At 40.0% G+C, this 24,865-nt stretch overlaps 1 protein-coding gene across 13 annotated transcripts in view; it reads left to right on the top strand.

Annotated features, from left to right (window-relative positions):
• Positions 1-24,865, top strand: part of SPTAN1 (spectrin alpha, non-erythrocytic 1) — a 50,149-nt gene that overhangs the window by 3,762 nt on the left and 21,522 nt on the right. For 7 of the 13 annotated variants that reach the window (XM_084299119.1, XM_084299114.1, XM_084299108.1 and 4 more), the window contains 24 exons: positions 5,050-5,289; positions 5,913-6,038; positions 7,515-7,583; positions 8,328-8,468; positions 9,558-9,704; positions 10,318-10,451; positions 11,104-11,248; positions 11,343-11,497; positions 12,235-12,370; positions 12,921-13,022; positions 13,814-13,951; positions 14,335-14,445; positions 14,880-14,957; positions 15,120-15,275; positions 15,612-15,816; positions 15,949-16,130; positions 16,955-17,198; positions 17,402-17,524; positions 18,304-18,521; positions 18,990-19,082; positions 19,470-19,604; positions 20,095-20,243; positions 21,533-21,592; positions 23,918-24,116. In XM_084299119.1, coding sequence (XP_084155245.1) covers positions 5,050-5,289; positions 5,913-6,038; positions 7,515-7,583; positions 8,328-8,468; positions 9,558-9,704; positions 10,318-10,451; positions 11,104-11,248; positions 11,343-11,497; positions 12,235-12,370; positions 12,921-13,022; positions 13,814-13,951; positions 14,335-14,445; positions 14,880-14,957; positions 15,120-15,275; positions 15,612-15,816; positions 15,949-16,130; positions 16,955-17,198; positions 17,402-17,524; positions 18,304-18,521; positions 18,990-19,082; positions 19,470-19,604; positions 20,095-20,243; positions 21,533-21,592; positions 23,918-24,116 — 3,486 coding nt within the window. The remainder of the gene's footprint in view (positions 1-5,049; positions 5,290-5,912; positions 6,039-7,514; positions 7,584-8,327; positions 8,469-9,557; positions 9,705-10,317; positions 10,452-11,103; positions 11,249-11,342; positions 11,498-12,234; positions 12,371-12,920; positions 13,023-13,813; positions 13,952-14,334; positions 14,446-14,879; positions 14,958-15,119; positions 15,276-15,611; positions 15,817-15,948; positions 16,131-16,954; positions 17,199-17,401; positions 17,525-18,303; positions 18,522-18,989; positions 19,083-19,469; positions 19,605-20,094; positions 20,244-21,532; positions 21,593-23,917; positions 24,117-24,865) is intronic. The other 6 variants (XM_084299110.1, XM_084299109.1, XM_084299120.1 and 3 more) reach the window with 3 other exon arrangements.

Raw genomic sequence — 24,865 nt, 5'->3', positions numbered from 1 at the left:
AATTAAAATTGTAAGGAAAAGATGCTAACTAGGAATAGAAAATGCTGGATAAATTATATAATATCCCATTACCTGCGTTTCTGCAATGCAGTCAAGGTGATTTGCTTTCCGAGGAGCCTGGGAGCAGCGCGCAGCCCTTGCCAGCCCTGCATAGTTTCGTCAGAGGTCTGACATGGAAAACAAAGCCAAACCCAAGCACCTGGAACATAAAGGCACCAAATTCACACAGGCAGTTCGGCTGTCTAGTGCAGCTTCTCTGATTTAGCTCTCTGATTTGAATAGTGGAATGAAAATGTTAAGACTGAATGCCTAAAAGAGCAGGTTTGTGATCGACTTCCAGGCTTCAGAAGCACACAGTTAAGGCTGTGCACAAACCCTCTAATCGGCCTCAAGCACCGGGTTGCAGCCTGCCTCAGTTCAAATCTGATTTGTACCTTTGTTTAAATGCCACAGCTTTTGTGTCCCTGTAATGCAAACTGAAATTCTGGGGCATGCGAGGATTTCAGCTGCACTGCGGTTGGGCTCTAGGAGTCTGAGGAATTCAGCAGCGACTTCAGCACATCTTCCTTTCGTACCGAGGCACTCGATTCTCTGCCTTGGGCTTCACAGTCTTTAGGAGATCTGTGATGGCAGCCAGGAGTACGGCGATGTAGGGTTTTGCTGCACGTATCCCCTTGACATTTCTTTATTGTAGCTTTAAATTCTTACCAAACCAAATGAGTGTGCATTAATTTTCTCCCAGTAGCATTGACATCTACAGGATAGGGTGTACGACGGGACATCCTCTGGTCGCTTTTGTAGCACGACGTGCTCCTGCAGCTCCCTTAGCAGCAGCAGCAGCAGCTGGCACTTCCAGAAGCTCCTTTCTTCACCTGCAGGACTCACACAAACTGATTTAGCACTAAATCAAACAGTCACCATGGTTTTGTCTGAGGTGTACCTGGCGGCCTGCTTCTTACCCAGCCGTTTGAGGAAGCTGCCTGCAGAACAAATGCAAATGAGAGAAGCGTGCCCTGCTTTTTCCCCTCCGTCCTTTCCTCGCGAAGGTTATTTTCGCTTCCAAGATCAGGATTCGCATTCCTTTGCTTCAAGAAAGAGATGAGCAATCCGTTCCCCTCCCAGCAGGGAGGGAGTGGCGGATCGCAGGGCTGGCGGCTCCGGTGACAGGAGGCAGCGAGGAGCCCGGAAGTGTGCGAGGAGCCCAGAAATGCCTGGGAGCAGGGAGTGTTTGGGCAGGGAGAGCAAAGGGCTCACCAGGGACGGGTGCTGAGTGCACATAACTCATCAGGACTTGTCTTACCAGAAAGTCATTATTTTACTACATCTTCAGATAGTGATCTTTATATACGGATATCTGATTGCTTTTCAGGCAGAGTGGTTTAATTCTTTAAGCCTCATGTAATTGTTTTTAAAAATCCGCCAAAATCTACTGTACCGTGCTCGATGCATGTCACGTTTGACTTTTTAAATCCCCAAAACGTCCTCCTGATGTTTTTGGTGGGGGAAATGCTGACATCTCTTGTGTGTCAGCCCTGCTGGCATCGCTCTAATTCCTCTCTAACCCTCCTCGCCGCCGCTGTTTGCCCGCCGTGAATGATGTCGCTGACATCACCGCTGTTGCACTGCGGTGGCTGTCGCTAGCCGCAGCTGTGCATCTCCGTCCGCGTGTCAGCGGGCAATTTGGACGGCTTGGGGCAGGCTGACGGTCTGAGCTTCACGGCTGAGAGCACTCAGCCCGGTTGTTATTGGTCTGCCTTCTTCAGATTTTGGCTTCAGTTCACTCAGACTTTATTTTTTTTAAAAACAACACCACTGCACCAGCGCACCGAAGTGTTCCTGATCGCCCTTTGGCGAGACGTGAGCGCGGAGCAGCTTTCCAAACTGCAGCATGGGCGCAGGGTGGCAGACAGCCCCGAGCTGCGAGGGACTGCTGGTGTGGAGGCAGGAGGCCAGCAGCAGCCCCGGGCCTGGCACCTGGGGCTCGGGCTCTATCCGAGCTTATCGGCCCGGTGCAGGCTGCGCCCGGCAGCAGGGTGGGGCCGTGTCTGCTCTGGGACAGGCTGCGTGGGTAAGGGTGGCTGAGGGTAGGCTGTCTCTTCTACACGGCCGTGCTGCTGGGAGGGCAGCTGTGTGTGGTGGAGGAAGGCTGAGCCTTTCTGAGCCTGGCTTCACTGCGTGTCCTGGGCTGGAGCAGCTCATGGGTCGCCCACCAGACCCCTGTCCCCACCCCGTCCTCGGGTGCTTCCAGGGAAAGGCCTTCTCCACTGCCCTCACCATACAGAATTCCTTCCTCGTGCCTCATCTAAACCCTTGGGTAGCTTAAAGCCATTCCCCCTTGTCCTGTCACCCCTCTCCCTGATGCAGAGACCCTCCCTGCAGCCCCCTTTTAACACTGGCAGCAGCCCTAAGGTCTCCCCGGAGCCTTCTCTTCTCTAGGCTACAAACCAGGTGATGCAGCTGAACCAAAAAGGCTTAGAAATGTCTCGGAGAATGGCTTTGTGTTCCAGGGGGATGCTGCAGCTCTCGCCTGGAAGCGCCGGAGGTAGGCTGCACCACTCTGCAGCATCGATGACTTTGGAGTTCAGAGCTCCCCAGTGGCTGCTGATCGCGTTTTGGCACCGCGGCCGCTCGCTGACGTCAGCTGATCTGCTGCAGGAAAGAACAGTCTATTATTGCTAGACCAAAGCACTTCTTTTACAATTGACTAGCTCGACTTGCTGTAGTTATAAAGGGAGCCTTTCTTTTAACCAATTCCAGCAAAAAGATGGGCCAGATTGCATGATTTGTGTGGTGAGAGGCAAACCAGCTACCGGGCTAAAGCGCAGGAGGCCTCCTTCTTTCTTCTAATGTAAAATAGTTTAGCAATTTGAATAATTTAAATGACTTACTAATTTAAATAATCTAATTTAATCATTTGAAATAATAATTTAAAGCGATTTGAAATCATTTGGCCTGTGGGGGTTGTTTCTAATACCGACACGCAGGCTGACTGCACGGCGTTCCTAAGACCAAGCAGGGTTTCGTTTTTTCCTGGTAATGCCCTTCACCAGAACGAGGGGCGAGATAGGATACAGTGGGGTGTTTGGGCTGTCTGCCACTGTGTTTCTCCTGAACACATTCTGTTAAAAAAAGAGTTGCCGGATTCAAATACAATGTAGCAGCACAGGCAAGGAAGTCTTTTAGCAATAACCATCTTTTCTCGCCTGCTGTCTGTCTGTAGGGGAAGGCAGCGTGAAGCAGCACTCGAAACGGCCGCTTTCCCAGGAAAACAGCTATGGTTGAGCTCAGGCTGTGTTCAGGATTCGGTCTTTTAAAACTCTAATTCCCCAATCAAGTGGAGCCATTGGTACCCCTGCCAGATGAACCCAAATGAACTGCACAGCCCCCACAGACCGTATTTTCCTCGCCCCTTTTGGCAGTAAGGAACGAAACACGCAGGCCTGGAGGAGAAAACAAAGCTGAATTTTCCGTCCTTCCTTCCTTAAAGTGCCGCAATGCAGTCGGGGCTCAGAGTTCACCGGAGTAACAACTGCTGCCAGAACGCTGCCCTGCGCGGGGTGGGACTGCGGGGAGGGAGCTGGGGACGTGTGAGCTCGCCCCCATATGTTCCCTTCTATCAGATGGGCCCTCTACGAGTGCTTGGAAACCAAACAGCAAACATGGCCCTGGAGATAGCGTTCCAACCCGTGGGGTTTTTCATAGCATTATGCAAGATATGGCTCTAATTAAAGCGTGCGGCTAGCTAACGACTAAATAACATAATTGAATATCTAGCAGCGTAGTTTAGAGCTCGCCTGTGTCTTTCGATGTGCGCTTCCACATGTCGTTTCTTCTTCCTACTTGATAGCATTGATGGGAAGCACGTTTAGTTCGGTGCTCACAACATTTATAATAAAAGCATTGACTGCGCTATCCGTGTAAACACTTGGACACCCAGACATCAACCGCACAATTGTTCATGCGCGGAGTGTTTGTTGCAACAGCCTCTTGATATGCACAGCGGGTTGGCAAATGACTGCCTCGGTGTCCAGACTCCAGTGACCGTAATGAGTCTGCTCTTTAATTGGTGTAACGCTGCTGTCCTAATGCATACACTTATTGAAAATCAAATTGCATTTTGAATGTTTAGGAATTAAAAAGTAAAGGTTACCCCAGTTTTAATAGAACCCTAGATAGATAAAGCAGAGCGATAATCAGTTCTTTGGTGGCTGCGGTAAAAATACCAGGTCGTAGTGTGTAAAGCAGTGCGTAAAGGTTTTCAGTCAGCAGGATCGTTAGGTATATGAAATGCTCCTTGAATTCCTTGTCTGCTCACAACATCAGATCTGTGAAACGCAATGTGAGTCTCGGTATTGGCTTTTCAAAGCTTGTGTAGGGAGTGGCGGGGTGGGTTCATAACTTCCTAATTGTCTGTGAGAGCAGGGGGTAGATGTGTGTCACACATGTGTATATACATGCATGTATAATATATGTAGATATGTGTATATATGTACTTCTGGGGGCTGGTTAGCTGTCCTTTAAGAAATAGTCATATATTAATATAATATATATTAATTAGTTTATCTATATTCAGTATTTTAAATAAAATGTTTCCACGTTGTATTAGATGTACAAGAAACATCTTGCATTTATATATCTGCATGTATATATATATACACAGACGTATATACACATATGTGCGCAAACACATTTTTAAAGCACATTTTATAATTTGTGTTGGATGCTTGCATAACACAATTTGAGATGGCCAATATACAGCAGCCATATTTTTCTAAGGCAGGTTGATGTTAAATGCCTTTGTCAATCCTCTTTTCCCATGGTTTTCTGCTAGAAGTGTGTTTTCATTTATTTCTGTGGATAATATTTATCTTTTATATACATATCTGCACACACAGAGTAAGACTATATATAAACCACGTGTGATTAAAAAAAAAACAGCAACAGAAAACACACGCACAAAAAAAACAGGTTCTTTCATGGATTTCTTCCTTCCCTACCTTTGGTTTATAATACAAACAGAATGTTAACTGAGGTTTATTTGGCTTCCAGAAAATGGATCCAAGTGGTGTGAAAGTGTTGGAAACAGCAGAAGACATCCAAGAAAGGCGTCAACAAGTTTTGGACCGTTACCACAGGTTCAAGGAACTATCTTCTCTCAGGCGCCAAAAACTTGAAGATTCTTATCGATTCCAGTTTTTCCAGCGTGATGCAGATGAGCTTGAAAAATGGATCCAAGAGAAACTCCAGATAGCATCTGATGAAAATTACAAAGACCCAAGCAATTTACAGGCAAGTCCTACTGCCATTTTATGTTCTACTACTAATATTAGGGCATGCCAGGCCAACTGGAATAGACAGAACTAAAGCAGAAATGTAGCTTGATCTGAGAGTAGTGAGGAAAGATGGATGCAAATATATGCAGCCTTGCAAAGTATTCTTTAAAAGCCTAGTTTCTTTGCTGATATAATTGGAATATTTCTAATAATGGATTATATGCTAGATTGGAGTAGAAAATGCTGTTCAGTGCAATGTAGTGTAAAACCAGCAGGGATTAATCCTAGAATTTGTTGGGCTTTTTGGCTCTGTAAATAACTGTGAAATAATTCTTATTGTTTCCACAAAAAGGCTATTTGTAGAAAATTAACTTGTGTGGGTGGAACTAGCTGATGGGTTCTCAGATGTTTGAACACTCTCATGTACGAGAGCAAATACAATAATGAAATATCTGAAATTTGGGATGCTTGTATCCACTGTGAAACATATGGTACAGCTATGACTTCAACTGCGCTATTTTATTGTTTGTTTTTCAGTACTAAATATGCACAGAATACACTAAAAATCTTGATGCTGGGATATGTGGGGGAGGGCCGTGCATCAGATCTCAGCCATGTTCTTTGATGTTCTGTTTGCAGGGAAAGCTGCAGAAGCACCAAGCCTTTGAAGCTGAGGTGCAGGCCAATTCAGGGGCTATTGTTAAACTGGACGAGACTGGAAATCAGATGATCAATGAAAGCCATTTTGCATCTGAAACCATACGAGTGAGTTTTAAAACGATCTTTTCCCTCTTACAGGCTTTTCCTTTAAGACTTTTTGTATGTTACACAGATAGCTCTATGTTCTAAAACACTTTTAAAAATTCTACCGATAATTTGACTAGTGAAATCGCAAGATAATTTGTATTTCAAAAGCTTTACAGACATTTCTTTTCCGTTGAGCACCAAGCTCTTATCTTTTCTTGGATCCAGTTTGTAAGTGAGCTGTCTGCCTATTGAGTCCAGGAACTTGGACAGGAAAATCATCAGAAATTCAAAGACATGTTGAAAGTCACAAGGCAGATGATTAATTATGCTTGTGATTGTTCCCAAAATGGCACACTATCAAGAAGCAGCAAATTCACGAGGCCTGATGTCAGGGGCATTGCATAGTTTTTGATTTGAAAAAAAGAAATGCATTTTTTGCTTATATAACACTAATTTTCTACAATAATAATTATAAGTAATACACACAACCTCATCAGTAAACTTCAGAGATTTAATTTCTGTCTGCTCTGGTCCAGACCAGGTCTCTGGTGATCTTAACCTTGTGGTTAAGCTGTACTGGCTGTACGTCCGACCCTCTTTGAATTTGCATTCCACAGCTTTTTGTATGAGCTCCAAATACAGCCCTGTGTGTGCAGCAGGGAAAGCCTCGTAGGACAGGTGCCTCGCACTAGCAGGCAGTAAGCTTCCTTCAGACCCTTTCTGAGATCTGTGATTGTTTTTAATTTCTTCTGGAATCTCCCAACCTGTGCCATGCAAAGTCATGCATTTTTTAAATATTCATTGCCACACAAGGCAGGATTACACTTGACAATATTTGAGTGATAATCACATTTTTTTTAAGTTTGAACAATTATAACTTTTAAATAAGGCCTTAAGAGTTGCCTTCTACTCTTTTCCTTCTTCTATGTATTCTCATTTTTCTCTGGATATTATTAGGGTTTTCTTATTCCTGTATATCTGTGCAGATACATATATTCACACACCCCACAATTAAAAGCTATTTTTTGTTTTTGTACAGCAACTTCTTTTCTAGACCTAATTTTGTTAGATCTGCTGTTTCTGGGCCTCAGTGAACTTGCTTCAGTGTTGGTTATGTCTGTGTACTTAGAGTTATTTAAATAATCTTTTATATGTTTTGGATGTGAGCCGGTTTAACTTTTGAAAAGAAAAACATCTGTGGTATTTTTGTAGTGATTATCAAAACTTAACTGAGAACTTTTCAGGCACATAATGAGATTATGAAAGTAGTGACTAAGGAAAGCAGAAGTACTTCTTCATATGTTATTTAATAAAATATTCTAAGGCAATTATAATTTTAGAAATCTCTTTGTGACCACATAATCTATACTGCTAATAGAAAAAAATGCTTTTGGATGAGTGACCTTAAATAATGCTGCATCTTAGCTGTGCTGCTCAATGTCAGTTCTTACTCGTGTTCTGCTTGGAGTGATAATTTGTTTTTTAATGGTTCAGTCTTTCACGCCGTACAGGACTGCACAGCGCCCAATAGTAACTGCCACCCAAGTTGGGCTCCACTTACGAGTAGGTGAAACTTTCGGCTGTGCAGTGCAACTCCTGTTTGCAATATCTTCTTTCCTCCTTGGGTGACAGTTTGCACTATCCTTTGGGGGCAGTGCTAGGAAATGGAGTAGTGTGGGCTTTTTCTTCCCTTGAAACCTACCTAACTGAACTTTCTAAGTGAATTAAAGATGTATCCACCCATGCTCGATGTTCAAAAGCTTCTCTAGCGTGACTTTCAAGTTTCAGATCTAGATGAGCAAAGCGTTAGAGATGCTGGGTGGAGCAGATACTTTCCTGTTTTGCAAGTTGTGTCCCTGTGTGGGAGTGTGGTTTTTCTTTTAATTGTCTATAAAATATATAGTCGCTCCCAAATGTTTTGGAAGGCAGAGTGTAGCCATAAAGACTCAATATTAAACCTAGTAATTGCTCCTAGCACTTCAGTGTTATATTACTTAACACTGTTGGCTAAATATATTAGCTGACTGGTGCTAAGAGGAACGGTGAAAATACTGTAAAGTGGCACAAGTTTGACTTGAAACAAGAATGCTCAGTTCAGTAATTTCTAGCTTTGTGTTGTTGTATCATTTTGTATCATTTGAAAACTAATTACTCGAGATGAAAAGTTAATGAGGTTTTTCCACCCTTTGTCTAATGTAAGATTTAGGAACATAAAACTTTGGGGAAAAAAATATCTTATTTTTAAGAACAAGAAGGGAATAATCTCATCTGCTACAGGATTTTAATATGACCATCCTATTGTTCTAGACTCGGCTGCAGGAGCTGCACCGGCTATGGGAATTACTCTTGGAAAAAATGAGAGAGAAGGGAGTCAAACTGTTGCAAGCACAAAAGCTGGTGCAGTACTTACGGGAATGCGAAGATGTCTTGGACTGGATCAATGACAAGGTATATTATTACCTGCGTTTACTGTGTTCTTGAGGGAAAATCTGATGCATTTGTATGGAAATATATCAACATATAGTTGCTGGAGTTCAGGTAGACAAAGAAAGCTTTTAAAGGCACTAATACATTTTATTTAGTTTATTTATATTGTCTAAGCAGTACATCTGCAAACCACTGTTCTTTTGCAGCCACTTAAAAAAGGTACTAGAGGAAGAGAGGAAGCCTGCATGTTGGAGAGCATAGCTAAATTTAATCAGGTCTCTTCTTTGCTTTAAGAAGACCTTCATAATTATCATAGCAATCAGATTTTCTGTAAGGGAAGACTTCAACATGTAAAGGCAAATTTTTGTTAATATTCTCAATGATTTATTATAGAAAGTGGCCAGCCTAACCAGCAAGCTCTGTGTACATAATTTCTTATGACTGGAATGTCTTTAGATGCACATTGAAAGGACATTTGCTACAAGAGAACTGTTGGCTTTTGATTCTTTGAACTCTGAGGAAACAGACCGCAAACCACAATATCAAGAAAAGCCACAAAATGATCATCTGGGTTTTCTTAATGATTGCTTGGTATTTTGTGTCACTGTGGGTTCAATCATTAAACCCTGCGTAACTGTTACAGAATCTGACGATGCAATTTTCATAAAGAAATCTTACATGAGAATATAGATAATATGGGCAAAAGCCCATAAATAATCTAAAAATGTAAACAAATTCTAGTCACTGCATAGCCAATTATTTTGTTGTTATAAAAGTATGTTTTTTCCATGCGTATTTTGTTTCAGTAACTGTGTTGTTGTAGTCATGATCATCACACACAGAACAGAGAACCTATGATAATGGGATTTGCTATATTTAATGACTTGAAAACGGACCCATAGCGATCCAGGATGTTCTAAAGTAAAGGTGTGGGGTGGGAGGTATTTATATTTTGAAGGAAGATATTTTTACAGATGATTTTAAACACAGTGATTGTAACTCTCCTTGGCCTATTCCAAAATTAGCACAATTTGCTTTCTGATCTCTGGTTGTGATTTCTCATAAGTTATACTGAAATATACATTTATTTATTTTTTTCCTTCATGCTAGGAAGCAATAGTGACCTCAGAAGAGCTTGGCCAGGACTTAGAGCATGTTGAGGTTTTGCAAAAGAAGTTTGAAGAGTTCCAGACAGACCTCGCAGCTCATGAGGAAAGAGTAAACGAAGTGAACCAGTTTGCTGGCAAACTTATCCAGGTAAACATTCATGTGTGTTGAAAATCTCTCCTGGCAAGTCTGGCATAACGCAGCAAGCTTTTGTCTGCAACTACCTTCCCTCCCCTGCCAGTTTGGTAGGAGACATTTATAATTTTACTGTGTATGTGTTGGAGACATGGCTATTTTAACCTTCAGGGGCTATCATCCGATTCATGTGTTTTTTTGCTGTACAGTTTGAGTAACTGCCTCCACTGAGAAGGTTGATGAAAATGTGGAGAGTAGTGATTTGTAAGACAAATTGTAATATTTGAGTTTAAAGGTGTTTCCCTTGGACAACCAAGTTTTCCATATCTTCTCTTCTACTATGTCATCTGGAGCTTGAGCAAGGGTGGAGACTGCACAGTACTGGAAAAAAATACAGGAAAAAATAGATATTGTTTACAGCCCTCTTCCTGTTGTCTAATTAGTTCATAGGGAAACTTAGACTATTGCAAGAATATTGAATGTTTACACAGTGGTGCTTTAGGAAAACTATTGAACCGAGAGCTCATGTGGAAATTGATTTCTTGGAAAACAGTGGTGTTTTGAGGTTTTGTCAATGGATATAAAGCCCCGGAATACACGGAAATAGCGTTTTTCCTTTGTTTACTAGGAACAGCACCCTGAGGAGGAACTTATAAAGTCCAAACAGGATGAAGTAAATGCGAGCTGGCAGCGTCTTAAGGGGCTTGCCCTTCAGAGGCAAGGAAAACTTTTTGGGGCAGCTGAAGTTCAGCGCTTCAACAGGTATGATACTGGCTGGGTCTGCTGAAGTTGATTTTGTATTCATGTGGACGTCTAATGATTCATTCAGCTACAACCAGTAATGTGAGAAGTGCTACCGTTGTCTGTTTTTGTTTTATTCTCCCTCATGATTCTTTGAATGAGGACCTTGTTCTAGAATTCCCTTAGAACAGTCCTTCTGATCTAGGTTTTTACCACCTGGCAGTTCTGTTCATTCTTGCTCATGGCAGTTTTCCCACCCTTTATTCTGAGAGCTTCTTCCCCCAGTTCCATCTTATATGAGCCACAAGAGGCTATTTTTTCTGTAGTTGTCTAGCTGTCAGTCCAATTGTTCTCATCTGCTCTTTATGTTATTTTTTGAAGTTTGCCTTAATTAAATTGGAGAAGGGTCCAAAGTGGAAAATGGACCAGTGGTGCTATAATTCCTTGTTTGCATCTCATGACAGCATCTTGAAGAATGGCCTGCAAATACACTTGAAGGCTTTTTGAGATTAAAAATTATATGTATACATATATATATATTCATTTTTTTAAATTGCATTTGGCTTCAGTGTTTATATATGGATTTGAATTGCCAGTATGCCTGTGATAAGTGAAAACATCCTACCTTTTCCGTAAAAGGTAGACTGCTTTCAGCTTGTGCTTTCTTTTGAAGGGATGTGGATGAAACTATCAGCTGGATTAAGGAGAAAGGGCAGTTGATGGCTTCAGATGATTTTGGCAGAGACTTGGCCAGTGTACAGGCTTTGCTGCGTAAGCATGAAGGCCTGGAAAGAGATCTTGCAGCTTTGGAAGATAAGGTACCCATAAGAGATGCATTTTACCTACAATTTAAACTACGTAACCTGCTTGTAAAAGGCTAGAAGCTTACTCACTGTTTGTCACTGGGTTTAGGTTAAGGCCCTTTGTGCAGAAGCTGACCGTTTGCAGCAGTCTCACCCAATAAATGCTTCTCAAATTCAAGTGAAACGGGAGGAACTCATTGCCAACTGGGAACAGATCCGAACTCTGGCAGCGGAGAGGCATGCTCGCCTTAATGACTCCTACAGGTAGGAATACTGTCTTGCCAAAACAGCCTTTTTTGCTTTCCCTTCTTCCTTCTTCAAATTTGATAATAGTACTGTTGGAGGGGAAGAAAGGGAGACTACAAAATTTGGGGATGATTATGGTATATATTTTCAGAAATAGTCTTGTTCACCGAACAATATACAGTAGTCAAATCATTTGACAGCAAATTTAAAAGAGAATCAGAAACTGATCACTTTTTCTGATGAGTGTTAAGCATATGCCAAAGGCAGTAATTGTAAAGACATGCTGAAAGGAATCTGAGTATTTGTTTGTTTGTTCTGAGGCTGAGGTACGTGCAGTTGAAATTTTCTGTCAGTCCACCACAGACACACACACTTGTGATTGTGACAGAAGCAGTCCCCTGGGCTATCTTAAGACACGCTGAGAACTGTCTTGGTATCTGTTGTCTTCAGCGTACAGGCATGTATATAAGAGTATTCATTTTCCTTTCAATATAAGTTATATGCAAAACGTATCTTGGAGAACTATCAAAAGGTATCCCACTTGTTTTTAAACTTAGCATTTTCCTGACTTTAAAAGACTCTTTTATTAGGTTGAGAGCTTATTTATTTAATGTTCTAATTGCATTTTGGTATTGTCTTGTCTGCTTTCAACCTGAGGAACAGCTTTTATGTTTGTAACCCCTATCTTTGGGGTAAGGATTGAGAAACTGTGCCTACGAATGTTTCCCAGCCATTTTTTCTGTTGTTTTTCTAAGGTTGCAGCGCTTTCTGGCGGACTTCCGAGACCTCACTAGCTGGGTAACTGAGATGAAGGCTCTGATAAATGCTGATGAACTTGCCAATGACGTGGCTGGAGCAGAAGCCCTTCTAGATAGACATCAGGAACATAAGGTATAATGGTTAGCCAAATCCAGTCAGCAACACTTAAAGACTGATTTGTGTGTTTAACGCAGTCTCTGAGTCAGAGCTGCTAATGTTGTATCACTAAAGGCCTTTGATCATGCAGTATGGGTTGCTGTCTGTTCCGATTTAAGATTCTGTACTTTGTGGTTCTTGATAGCAAGTTTATACACTAATAAGTAAGTATTTAAGAGTGCTTATGGTGGTAATTTATCAAAAATAATTAGACCTGATAGCAATCAGTTGGACTAACAACTGTGTTAATCCTCTGTCAGGAGGAATTGCTATAAGAAAGAATGCAGCTTGAAACCAACCCTTAGTTTCTGTTTAACATATGAATTTATACTTGCCTTATCTTCATTGTAAGGTGATACATTTGATTCTAGCTTTCACGTTCAGTGTGATGTATTTGCAGATAGTTTAATATTTATAATTTAGTTATCCAGGCTGTTGTGTCTGTTATTTTCAACAGTCGTTTTCATGTTCTGAAACTATGCTAAGCTAACTTGTAAAAACAACTTATTCACTTTGCATTTCATAGGGAGAAATTGATGCCCATGAAGATAGCTTCAAATCTGCTGATGAGTCTGGACAGGCTTTGCTTGCTGCTGGGCACTATGCTTCAGATGAAGTTAAAGAAAAGGTAAGTTGACCCCTTGAGAGCGAGGGCTTCTAGAAGAATCTGTCTTTTTTCTTCTGCATTCCTTAAATTAGAAGTTCATTTCTGGTTAAGATCGTAAGCTGTAAAGTATTGTCCCTCTAGGTTATAAAGCTTTTTTTCATGCATTTTAGTAATCTGTTCTTTTCATTCTCAGATTGACAGTTTCCATTGATCTATTAGCAGAAATTATTAGAACTTTTATGCTAGTAATTCCTAATAGATAGTACTGTTTTTCCTCACAAAAAATTAGTTACTTGTTTATCTAGGTCTGGATTTGCTACCAAAAATGACAGTAAATATTTAGTATTTCTAAATGTTGGTTTTCAAACCAATGAGGCCTCTCATGAAACCTTATTAAAATATGGTCAATGTGATGGTTTAAAAGCCATTAATTGAATGGGTCAAAGAGACTTTGGAGGCTGAGAGGGAGGAATGTTTTGCTTATGATCTTCTCTTACAAATAGCTTCTCAGTCAAAAAGGAGTGAATGTCCTTTAATTATCTCTGTGCAAATAGAAATAGAAATTGAGACGTTTCTAACAGAAGTCAGAAGTTGGTAGTCACTGATTAAGCTTGATAAGCTGAGGAAAGGTTCACCCTGTTTGAGGAGGAGGATGATGTCAGTAAGAGAAGAATGACTCTTTGCAGGAGGTTATTTTCAGTCTAATGTTAACCATGTGTTTTTTTTCGTGTTTCGTCTTGATTTTATGTTGAGATGGAAATTACCCAGTCTGTTAAGTAAAATATTATATATCCCTCTTCCCAATCCCTTAGCTGACCATTCTCTCAGATGAAAGAGCTGCCTTGCTAGAGCTATGGGAGCTTCGCAGACAACAGTATGAACAGTGCATGGACTTGCAGCTTTTCTACAGAGATACTGAACAAGTTGACAACTGGATGAGCAAACAAGAAGTGAGTGCATTGTTATTATTTCCTAGTGGGAGTGATTACCACCAGACATATAATGGATAGAATGCTGTGTGCAGTTATTTATGTGTCTGCCCAAAATGCTGCAGTGACCTTTTCCATCTGATGCTGAAACTATAAGTTGAGACAAGTTGGCCTGAGATAGCTTCTATGTTAACTCTCATAAAATACCATTTGGATTAGAAGGTAAATAGAATTATTCAGAACCTTTGGCTGTTGGATGTGTTCAGGGAACACAGTCCCAGGATATCGTCCTACATTTCCCAATCATGTGGTAGGAAATATCATTGATCATGCCTGGGTTGTCTTTTAGAGCAGCTGAGGATGGAAACACAAAAACAAATGATGTGTTTGTTTCCTTACTTTAGGCTTTTCTGCTGAATGAAGACCTTGGTGATTCTCTGGATAGCGTGGAGGCTCTTCTAAAGAAGCATGAAGACTTTGAGAAATCCCTAAGTGCCCAGGAAGAGAAAATCACAGTAAGACATTTACATTAGGTGATCACTAAAGGGGCAAGAAATAGAACAAGTGAATTTGTTGATAGGAAACATTGTTGAAGGATGACAGAGAATAATGGGATTTGCTCTGCGAAATCCACTGTTATGAGTGATGTATGTACTATTGTAAAATGGAAAAATTAATAGTGGAAAAGTTAGGATATGGCTTGACTGCTACCTTAGAGAGCTCAGTAACCCAGTGCTTGCATACTGTGCCATAACATGAATGATGATTTATCAAAAGCTGCCATCTTCTACATGTAAGATGATGGTACAGATAAAAAGGGTTTTAACAATAGCTTTCCTAATGGCTGTATGTTAGTTTTACTGTGAATTTTTGAGAATTAATTTACTATGTAAACTTGCACAAACAATTTTTATTATGTGAAATAAACAGAAAACTATTTTCTCTCTAGGCATTAGATGAGTTTGCTACTAAATTGATTCAGAATAACCATTATGCCATGGATGACGTTGCTACACGCAGAGATGCTGTAAGTAGACTGCAGACTTTAAATCATGTTCTGCTTTATTGTTTTAAACAGTGTGACTGCAATATGGGATAAGTCAAAGGAGCTCTCCCATAAGAACAGATACAGTGGTCATTCCTACACTCTGAAGAATTTGAAAATCATTACTTTTTTTTTTATTTTCAGCTGCTGAACCGCCGAAATGCTCTTCATGAAAGAGCTATGTACCGCCGTGCTCAACTGGCAGACTCTTTCCATCTACAACAGTTTTTCAGAGATTCTGATGAGTTAAAGAGTTGGGTTAATGAAAAAATGAAAACTGCAACTGATGAGGCTTACAAGGTAAAAACAAAACGGATATCAGAATAATTTTAAGACGATACCAAGCGTAATGTAATCAGTCTAATGGTACGGTATCAGCCAAATTTTGCTGAAGGAGGCAGTATTAATGGTAACAGGAAGAGTTCTAATTTCTTCCTGGCCCCAAGGAAGATTGTCCCGTTGTGCTGTAATCATGCTTATTCAATAGCTTCAATGTTCTGATTTCAAAGGTATATTTGTGGCACCAAATCCTCTTGTGACATCTTAGCATGTATGTAAGTGTACTCTAATTTAAAAAATTCTTCTCAGCTCTATGGATACTAATTTTGGATTGATTTTTTCTTTCTTTATCTGTAGGATCCATCAAACTTGCAAGGCAAAGTTCAGAAACATCAGGCTTTTGAAGCAGAGCTTTCAGCTAATCAGAGTCGTATTGATGCACTGGAGAAAGCTGGCCAGAAGCTGATTGATGTCAATCACTATGCATCTGATGAAGTGGCAGCTCGCATGAATGAAGTTATCAGCTTGTGGAAGAAACTTCTAGAAGCCACTGAACTCAAAGGTAAGACCTACTTGTAGGAGGAATACAGACAATGCTTTTCGTAGAGAGTTTAGCTGGGAGAAGATGAGGGAAGTGAGTTAAATGAAGTGGAAAACTCAAGTCACCTTTTCCTCATCACTCTTTCTCACTCAGGTATAAAGCTGCGTGAAGCCAATCAACAGCAGCAGTTTAATCGCAATGTGGAGGACATTGAGCTCTGGCTGTATGAAGTAGAGGGGCACTTGGCTTCCGATGATTATGGAAAAGATCTTACTAGTGTTCAGAATCTTCAGAAGAAACATGCCCTGCTAGAAGCAGATGTTGCTGCCCATCAGGTGAGGGGAATAGTTTTTCTTACTGCCCTTGAGTTCTGTTCACTTGAAAATATTCATTCCAGACACCTTAGCAGATGATAGTAAGAATATGTATTTTCATAATTTTTGTAGCTTGAGCTTCCCTGTTTATTTATCAGAAATAACTTTGAACTGAAATGTAAATTGACATCAATAAGAACAGTATCTTCCTGACTGACAAAAGTACACTTTTAGAAAATGTTAAATACAGTTTTGTTCAGTGAATACCAACTTAAAAAGGTGTGCTGTGCTTTGGGTAATAATTCTCCCTTAGAGTCTCCATTTGCAAATTCTTGCTTGTCTGCAAATAGCTTATTCTTACTTATATTGTTGTCATCCAGCTCTATAAGAGATGGGAGGGAAGGCAGAACAGTTCCATTTTTAAATATAGAACTTTACAGCAAATAATCTTTAGGAGAATTAAATTCACAGCAAGAAAATCAGCAAAGCCTAAGCCCACATGACTGGAATTATGAGTTGGTAACAGTCGAAAAATGGTTCATCTAGAGTAGCACATCTGTAAAACTAATGTAATTTCAAAAAATCTTTTGCCTTAATTTTATGAAATTGACAGATTAAAAACAATTTCATTTACATAATCTGTTGAATATAATCTGAGACAGACTTATTACAAAAAAAGTGTTGCACTGTCAGTGTGCAGCTGAGGTTCTCTTCCTCTACCACAGTATACCTTCTTAGCTAAGACCTGAAAATACTCTTCATATCTTCTTAGCCACTGCACCCAGTAAAAAGTGATAAAATTTAATCAAGGTCTTGACATAACGTTATTCCTGAATTAATTTTAGGATCGTATAGATGGCATTACCATCCAGGCACGCCAGTTCCAAGATGCTGGGCACTTTGATGCTGACAATATCAAGAAGAAGCAAGAAGCTTTAGTAGCTCGATATGAAGCTCTAAAGGATCCTATGGTAGCTCGCAAGCAGAAACTTGCAGATTCTCTTCGCCTTCAGCAGCTTTTCCGTGACATTGAAGATGAAGAGACCTGGATTAGGGAAAAGGAACCTATCGCTGCCTCAACAAACCGAGGTTGGTCCATTCAAGTGTCTTTAACTATTCCATTAAATTTTATTACTGCTACAATGTCAGTGGGTAACTCAGATTTTATTGTGCTCTGTCTTCATGTGATAGTATTTACTCTGCAAGGTTTTCTAGCACTGGTTGCAGCTTCCTTGAATTTTTTTCAGTCTGATGACTCTGAATTAACTGGTTAACAATATTATATTTTTCAGGCAAGGACTTAATTGGTGTCCAGAATCTGCTAAAGAAGCACCAGGCTTTGCAGGCAGAAATCGCAGGCCATGAGCCTCGCATTAAAGCCGTCACACAGAAAGGAAATGCTATGGTGGAAGAAGGTATGCCTCTTTTTTTATTCTTCGTCTTTCAGGAAATCCAAGAGTCTTTGTGTAGGCTAGAGTGTTCTCTAGCCCTGTACAATTAAGAATTACTGCCTGTTTTAATCTGAGAAGTAGAGGGGTACCGGCTAGCAGGATGAACTTCTAATTGTTCCTTCACTTGGAAGTAGAAATATATTCCTTGATGGGAAACTGTCACCATTGTCACAGATCTGCACCTGCCCTTGACAGAACACAGTCATTCTTATTCAAGTCATTTAGGAACTTTGTGCTGATGATACTGAAGTCTTCATTTTTGAAAGCTATTAAAGGCTTGTAACTGTAATATGTAATCATGATGTAAGAGAAGATCTTCCACAGACAGTAAGAGCCATTTCTGCTTTAAAATAAGCATGTGTTTTTATTTCTGACTGGGTTCTTAACTCCAGAATGCTAAAATAAATTCCGTTTCCAGGATGCAGAATACCCACCTGAAATAATATTTGTCAGCTGGAAAGATATGTCCTTTTCTGTTTCATCATTTAGAAGAAATATTATTGTGCGGCTTGTGTTGTTCTAAATGATTCAAATATTCTTAGTACATTTTGATTGACAGGTGCGGTGTTTTCCAGTCTGAGCCAAAAGACAAGTTGAATTATGCTTTCCTCATTCCAGTCAGAATAGGCTATGTAAATTTAAACAGGTCTAAGTTTTCTGACTTTCATAAAATACAAATAACCTTTTAGTCTGTATTATTTATGTCTCTAAGTTCTTCAGAGCCTCCTCTTTTTGTTGCATAGGACATTTTGCTGCCGAGGATGTGAAAACCAAACTGAATGAGCTAAACCAAAAATGGGACTCTCTGAAAGCAAAGGCATCTCAACGGCGACAAGATCTAGAGGATTCTCTGCAAGCTCAGCAGTACTTTGCTGATGCTAATGAGGCAGAATCGTGGATGAGGGAAAAGGAGCCCATTGTAGGCAGCACAGACTATGGGAAGGATGAAGACTCAGCCGAGGTATTTGACATTGTTTAAATAAGTTGTGCACAAATAGAGCAAGAAGTTTGTCCACTGGCAAAGAAAATAAGGGACTCTTATCAGTCTGGAAGTCATTTTTTGCATAAAAGTTGCTGTACAATTATCATTCCGTGGCCAACCACCACATCCTAGATGCTGCACTGACATTTCATTGAAATTAACTGCAGTTTAAAGGCATTTTTCCTTCTGTTTCCAGAGTTATATGTAGTACTCTTAGTCAGAACAAAAGAGCGTTACTGAGATAAGGTAGAGGAAAAGCATCAGAAGCATTTGGATGACTATCTAGCCTGTGAATAAATAGAAGTAGCTATTCTCATGAGAGCCAGAAGTCTGGCAGCTCTGAAAAACCCACATTGCCTGTGTATGGAGCCAAAGTATATGTTTTAAGCAGAATAACATCTGTAAAAATGGCTAGGTGTACATGTTGTTTTTATCATTCACTTTCAGGCTCTTCTGAAGAAACATGAAGCTTTGATGTCTGATCTTTCTGCTTACGGCAGCAGCATACAGGCGTTAAGGGAACAGGCCCAGTCATGCAGGGTAAGGAAAGATGCTAATCACGTTGCTAAAATTCTTGGGTCAGCAGAAGGCAGAGACAAAGCTTAATAACAGCTGTTGCTTTTGAGAAGTTATTGCAGGCTGTACCCAGTTTTCTCATAACAAAGTTCGTTTTGTCTTTTAATAATTGTAACAGACTGCTATGTTACATTGGAAGAAAACAATAGTGTGGTCGTTTTCAAGGTTTGAACCCAGACAGCATGTAAAATAAGTCCATCTCTACTACATTTATTTCAACAGGAATCATTTTAAAGCATTTACAGTAGCTTTAAGTAAGGCAGAAGTAATTTATAGGACAGTTACATTGATTGTCATAAGCATGCAACAATTTCTACATCTCTACTCATCTTCCTTCTGCTCCTTTGTTAGCAACAAGTTGCTCCCACTGATGATGAAACTGGAAAAGAGCTTGTTCTGGCACTCTATGATTACCAAGAGAAGAGTCCTCGGGAGGTGACTATGAAAAAAGGAGATATCCTCACCTTACTCAACAGCACCAACAAGGTATGCTGTTGTCTGCTGGTTTGCTGCTTCTCTTACTTTGTTCTATGTGTTTTGGTGAATGGTTTTGTTTTTATTTTTTTTCGTTAATTTGCTTATTTTTGAATAAGAGCATTCAGAAAAGGTAAAGCATTTGCACATTTTGTCCCTGTTCCCATTCAGCACTTTAGCATACCTCTTTGGCTCATTCTCATGTCTCCTTTATAGCTGCCAGCTTTTCCAAGTCAGATAAACACCATGTGCCATAGGTCATGTGTCTGTAAGAAAATCTTTTCCCTTTTTTTGTGGAATTTTTTACCAAACACAAGGAGAGAAGTGGAAGTAAGACCTAGATGTCTGCAGGAGACAGTTTGAAATGACCTCCGTAAAAAGAACAAGCTTGTTTTCTTGTGTTAGTAGAAACCTCTAATTTGCCACCTTTCAGGTACACAGCATACTTTATGTTTAGTGCTTGCCTCACAGTGGTTGCTTTTTTTTTTCTCCTTCATTCCAGGACTGGTGGAAGGTTGAAGTTAATGACCGTCAGGGCTTTGTACCAGCTGCCTACGTGAAAAAACTAGATCCTGCCCAGTCTGCATCCCGAGAGAATCTCCTGGAAGAGCAGGGCAGTATAGCCTTGCGACAGGAACAAATTGACAACCAGTAAGATCTAACTAATAAGATACAACACCCATCCAGTATTTGCTGGCTTGGCCTTTGTCTCACATATGCCCGAAGTTTAGGTTGTTGCCTCTTATGCTAGGGTGTAATTAATTGGAGCAAAACAGAGGGGCTCCGTTACTAGGGGCACCATACTGAGTCATGGTATTCTTATTCTAGATATTCCTGTTGCTTTTCCCATTTTTAACTGTAAAATTCATGACACTTGAGCTCAATTTGCTGTCTGACTTCAGTATTTTATGTGTTTCTTTTGTTGTTGTACTTAACAACTTAAACTTGTTTGTGAGTTATATCTGTCCTAAGCAGCTCTTGTATTTGTAGTCGTCACTTCTTAATGTGTGATCTGTTTTGAAAAGCTTTCTTAAATTTGGCTACCAAAGTACAGTACCCTCCCTATACAGGGCTGCCTCTGCAGATGTCTCCTTAGGAGCTGCAGCCATCTTAGTGCTAGCTTTTTGCTTTTCTTCCTGAAACGTGGTGCCATTATTTGTTGTCATAACGTGGGTGAAAGCCTACTCCCATTCCTTTATTTGTTTATTTATTTATTTAAAGAGGAACACGCCATTGCAAATGGAGAAAACTGTGTGACGGCTTGGTAATGACTTCCTAAAGCACATGGTAGTAGTAGATTAGTTCAAGGCAGGGCTGTGAGTGATAGCTGCGAGCTACTGGCTCATCTTATCAAGCCACTTGGAAGCCGAAGCTGTAAGTTTTGTGCATACTCCCATCTGGTGACATAGTTATGCTGTCACTCTTCATGAGAATTTCTTTCTCCTCAGTTGTTTTGAGTCACCAGTTATTACAATGACATACAATAATTACTAGCTTTAGCTCTTGGTTTTAAAAAACAAAAAACCACCAAACTAATAAAGTAGCCTGTACCAGTGAGAAGAGAGGATGGTTCGGGATTTTAATGATGTGTAACTATCTTATGGGTTTGCCTGAAGCTTTTAAGAACTAAAACAATGGTGTCTTATTTTAAAGCCAAAGAGAAGGGACCACCTTTCAGTTTTAATGGCACAGTGATCAGGAAACGAGGAGTCCTTATAGAGAGAGTTCAACTGTACTGCTGAGGTTTCCTCATGTGAATTGCACTCTGGTCTGATTTGCTTTGTTTGCTTCTGAATGACATCTAATTTTCTCCATTTAAATGTGAACTCTTAACCATCTCCTACCACAGACGACCCATGGATGGAGCTGCTGCTTTCATTATTTTTGTTAATCTAACTAATTTTTTGCATGCATTTGCTGTGCTCCCTCTGTCTGTGCAGGACTCTCATAACTAAGGAAGTCGGCAGTGTATCTCTGCGTATGAAACAGGTCGAAGAACTGTGAGTAGGATTAGCCCTTTCTAAACCATCCTGTCTCCATACTGTCACTGTTCATTCTCCCTTTGTTTCTTTCTTTGGGAAAGCTGCTCCAAAGAGACATGAAGGAAGCCATTTCTGCAATGTGAATTATTTTAGTGTAGATGAGTTTGTCCATGGTATGTGTTTCATGTGCTCTTTACAGCCAGCCGTTCAGCCAGCTGCTTATCTTATTGGTCACGTCTGCACTGCTAAATTGGTCGTTGGTGTTATTTTCCATTCTAATGATTTTGCTTACCAAATGAGGTTTTAGTGATATCTAGGCTGTTTTCTTTAAAATGCATACATTGCATTTTTTGAGGTGCAGGTAGAATTGCTTGTTTATATAAATACACACAAAACCTATATACCAAGTATAACATCACACATAAATGCCCTAGAGTTTGGGAAGGATGGAGTTAACATAGATAAAGTAACTTTCATGCCAGGTCATCAAAAAGCAGTAGTTTATTTATGTAGGATGCATTTTTTTTTCCTCTTTTATTTGTAATATAGCTTACTTTTCAAACTCGAATTCAAGTCTCCAGGAAAAAATACTGACCTTGCGTTACATTATTGAAATTTGCTGGGAGCTCTAAAGCAGTAGTGTTCCTTGGCTGTTCCTGGCTGTCTTTTCATAGAGAACATACTTGCTGAGGATCAAAAATGAAACCATTGTTAGTCTCTGAAGCATTGCAAAGTAACTTACAGGAAAGGTCTGTTTCTAATGGAATTTTGCCCCAGGTTCTCTATGACCTTTGAAAGTATTTAATGCTTTAAATTGTCTGCTGAAGCAAGCATCTATAGTTGGGGCAGGCTTCAAAACAGTGTTTTCCTGTATGGCAGTAGCTCCTGCAAGTCAAGTCCAGGGTAGGATGTTTCCATTCAAACCTAATTTGAAAGATCCGATCCTTAGCTCCTTTCTATCCAGTCTTGAATCAGAATAGACAGGAAACAAAGTCTGAGATGAAGTCTCAGCTTCGTGAAGAGGCTTAGAGCTGATTACCAGTTTGACATATAACAGCCCAGGGTATCAAGGCTTTCCTTCAGCAGCCTTTGTCATTTCTGAGTTACTGGTTAGGAAAATATGACATCATCAAACTCCTCAAGCTGGGAGGTAATTACTTATGATTTACCTGTGTGCCCCGAGGTAGGAAATGAAAATGTTGGAGAGCTGCTGTATCCCCGTCCGAGGCCCCTGCAGGTGTCTCAGCCATGTTTTATATTATTTAATAACATCAGAATGGACATATTCATGGCTTAGTAATGAGAATCAGTTCTGCTGTTGATTACTGTAGTAGAGCAATTTATAATCTGATTCAGAATATGCAAAAGCCTACAAGAGGCAGCTGGAGTAACTCATCTTTTGGAAGACTTAAATAAGGTAAAAATAAGGTAACAATAAGAAGGGGTGTTAGTGGCTTTTCTGAATGCAAGGTTCTTTAAAAACAGGCATTTTGCATTGATAAAGAGACTTATAATTCAGATCAATAACGACTGTAGCCTTCTGTTGACATTTCTCAATAATAGCTCGGGAAAGGTCTTACAGGGTCATCTCTGTCTAGTTGGTTACCAGCAATCAAATTAGAGACATCAATTTTCTTGTGCTTTTAAATACAGTGATGCTGTTACCTTTTTGTGGTTGTATTTTAAGGTTTATTTGCTCGTTCAAAGCAATTTAAGCACTTTAGATGTTTTACTTTGCATTTTTTTCTAATCTAAGCGAGGAGTAATTTCACTGATGTTGGAATTCCACAGATATAAAAGTAGCACGTGTAAATATAAAATTGATGTGTTTTCCCAGTTTAATGTAGTTTTGTTATCAAAGAAATAACACCTCCTTTAAACATTCAGCAGGTTTTGCACTGAATAGTGCCTAGATAAGACATTTTGTGTCCAATAGCTGTCAGGCTAGTGGATTTAAATAATCTGATGGCAAACTTGATGTACTATAGGAAAATACTTCTCAGAAAGTAAGGTCTTTTCTTTGTGTATCCTGTGCAGTCATTCCTGCACTGCACTGCTGCTGTAGCTTAAGAACCTACCTTGACCCGAGCTGGGATTTGGGGTTTGCCTTTGCCCACTAAAGTGTTGCATGTGGGAGGTCTCATTTTGGTGTGCTTATCCATATAGTGGAGAAACGTGCAGTTTACATTTGCCTAAATGTGAGTAAGTAGATCACTCTGTAGAATAGCAACGTGTAGACTGCAGGGACTTCCCATATCTTTGGTGATACCAGCACCTGTTTAATTGCTCAGACTGCTCAGTTCAGTCTTGACTTCTCCTGCCTTCCTTTTCTCCTTGTTCCAGGTATCATTCTCTTCTTGAGCTGGGAGAAAAACGTAAAGGCATGCTAGAGAAAAGCTGCAAAAAATTTATGCTTTTCCGTGAGGCTAATGAGCTTCAGCAGTGGATCAATGAGAAAGAAGCTGCACTCACAAATGAGGAAGTGGGTGCTGATTTGGAGCAGGTCGAGGTGCTGCAGAAGAAATTTGACGATTTTCAGAAGGTATGTTGTAATGCTGCGTAAAGTGTGCTTCTGGGTCATAGATCGTTGATAATTTAGAGCTAAAATACAGAACCTAACAAGCTCTGAAAGAATTCTATTTTGTGTAAAGCATGACTTGCAGTTAAGCTATTTCTATTCCTTTTTTTGTTGAAAGGAAATGTGCATTTTAGTTTTCAGCTGTAGAGTGTTGGACAGGATATGTTAAAATAATTCTCTGTTTCAAAATGCTGTTAGGCTTTTGGATTTATTTATTTATTTTTCTCTCAGTATTCGCAACACTTCTGCGATACTTCTTAATTTTTCTTTACATTGCATGAGGTATGAAAGAATTGCTTGTGCATATATTATTGTTCTGTCCACTTTGGTAAGATACTGGACACTGAAGTGCAAAGATGCCTGACCATTTTATACATCTTGAAAGTTGGCTAACGGTTTGAGCCAGCCTAATAGTGGAGATGAGAAGATAATAGCAGTTACTGGAATTGGTTTTTGTTTTTTCTTTTTAAGCTAATGGTTGATATTAAAATGTGTCTTCTATTAAAATTTAAATACAAGTTCTCCAGTGTTTCTTTTTTTAAGTGGATTTCCTTTCTACTTTATAGAAAGGTTTCTGTCAGTCTTTTTGTCTGGATCTTTAAGTGTCTCAGTAAAAGTACTTTTAAAATCTGCTTTTTAGCTTATTTATCCAGTAGTATGGATGTTAGTGTTGGATCCTCGTGTTGGTAAACTGGCAGGCATACGGTGCTAAA

This window comes from Netta rufina (genome assembly GCF_964035555.1).
Source record: "Netta rufina genome assembly, chromosome: 20".
Taxonomy (NCBI): Eukaryota; Metazoa; Chordata; class Aves; order Anseriformes; family Anatidae; genus Netta; species Netta rufina.
The sequence above is the reverse complement of the archived record's forward strand: the minus strand, read 5'-3'. Positions and strand labels throughout refer to the sequence as shown.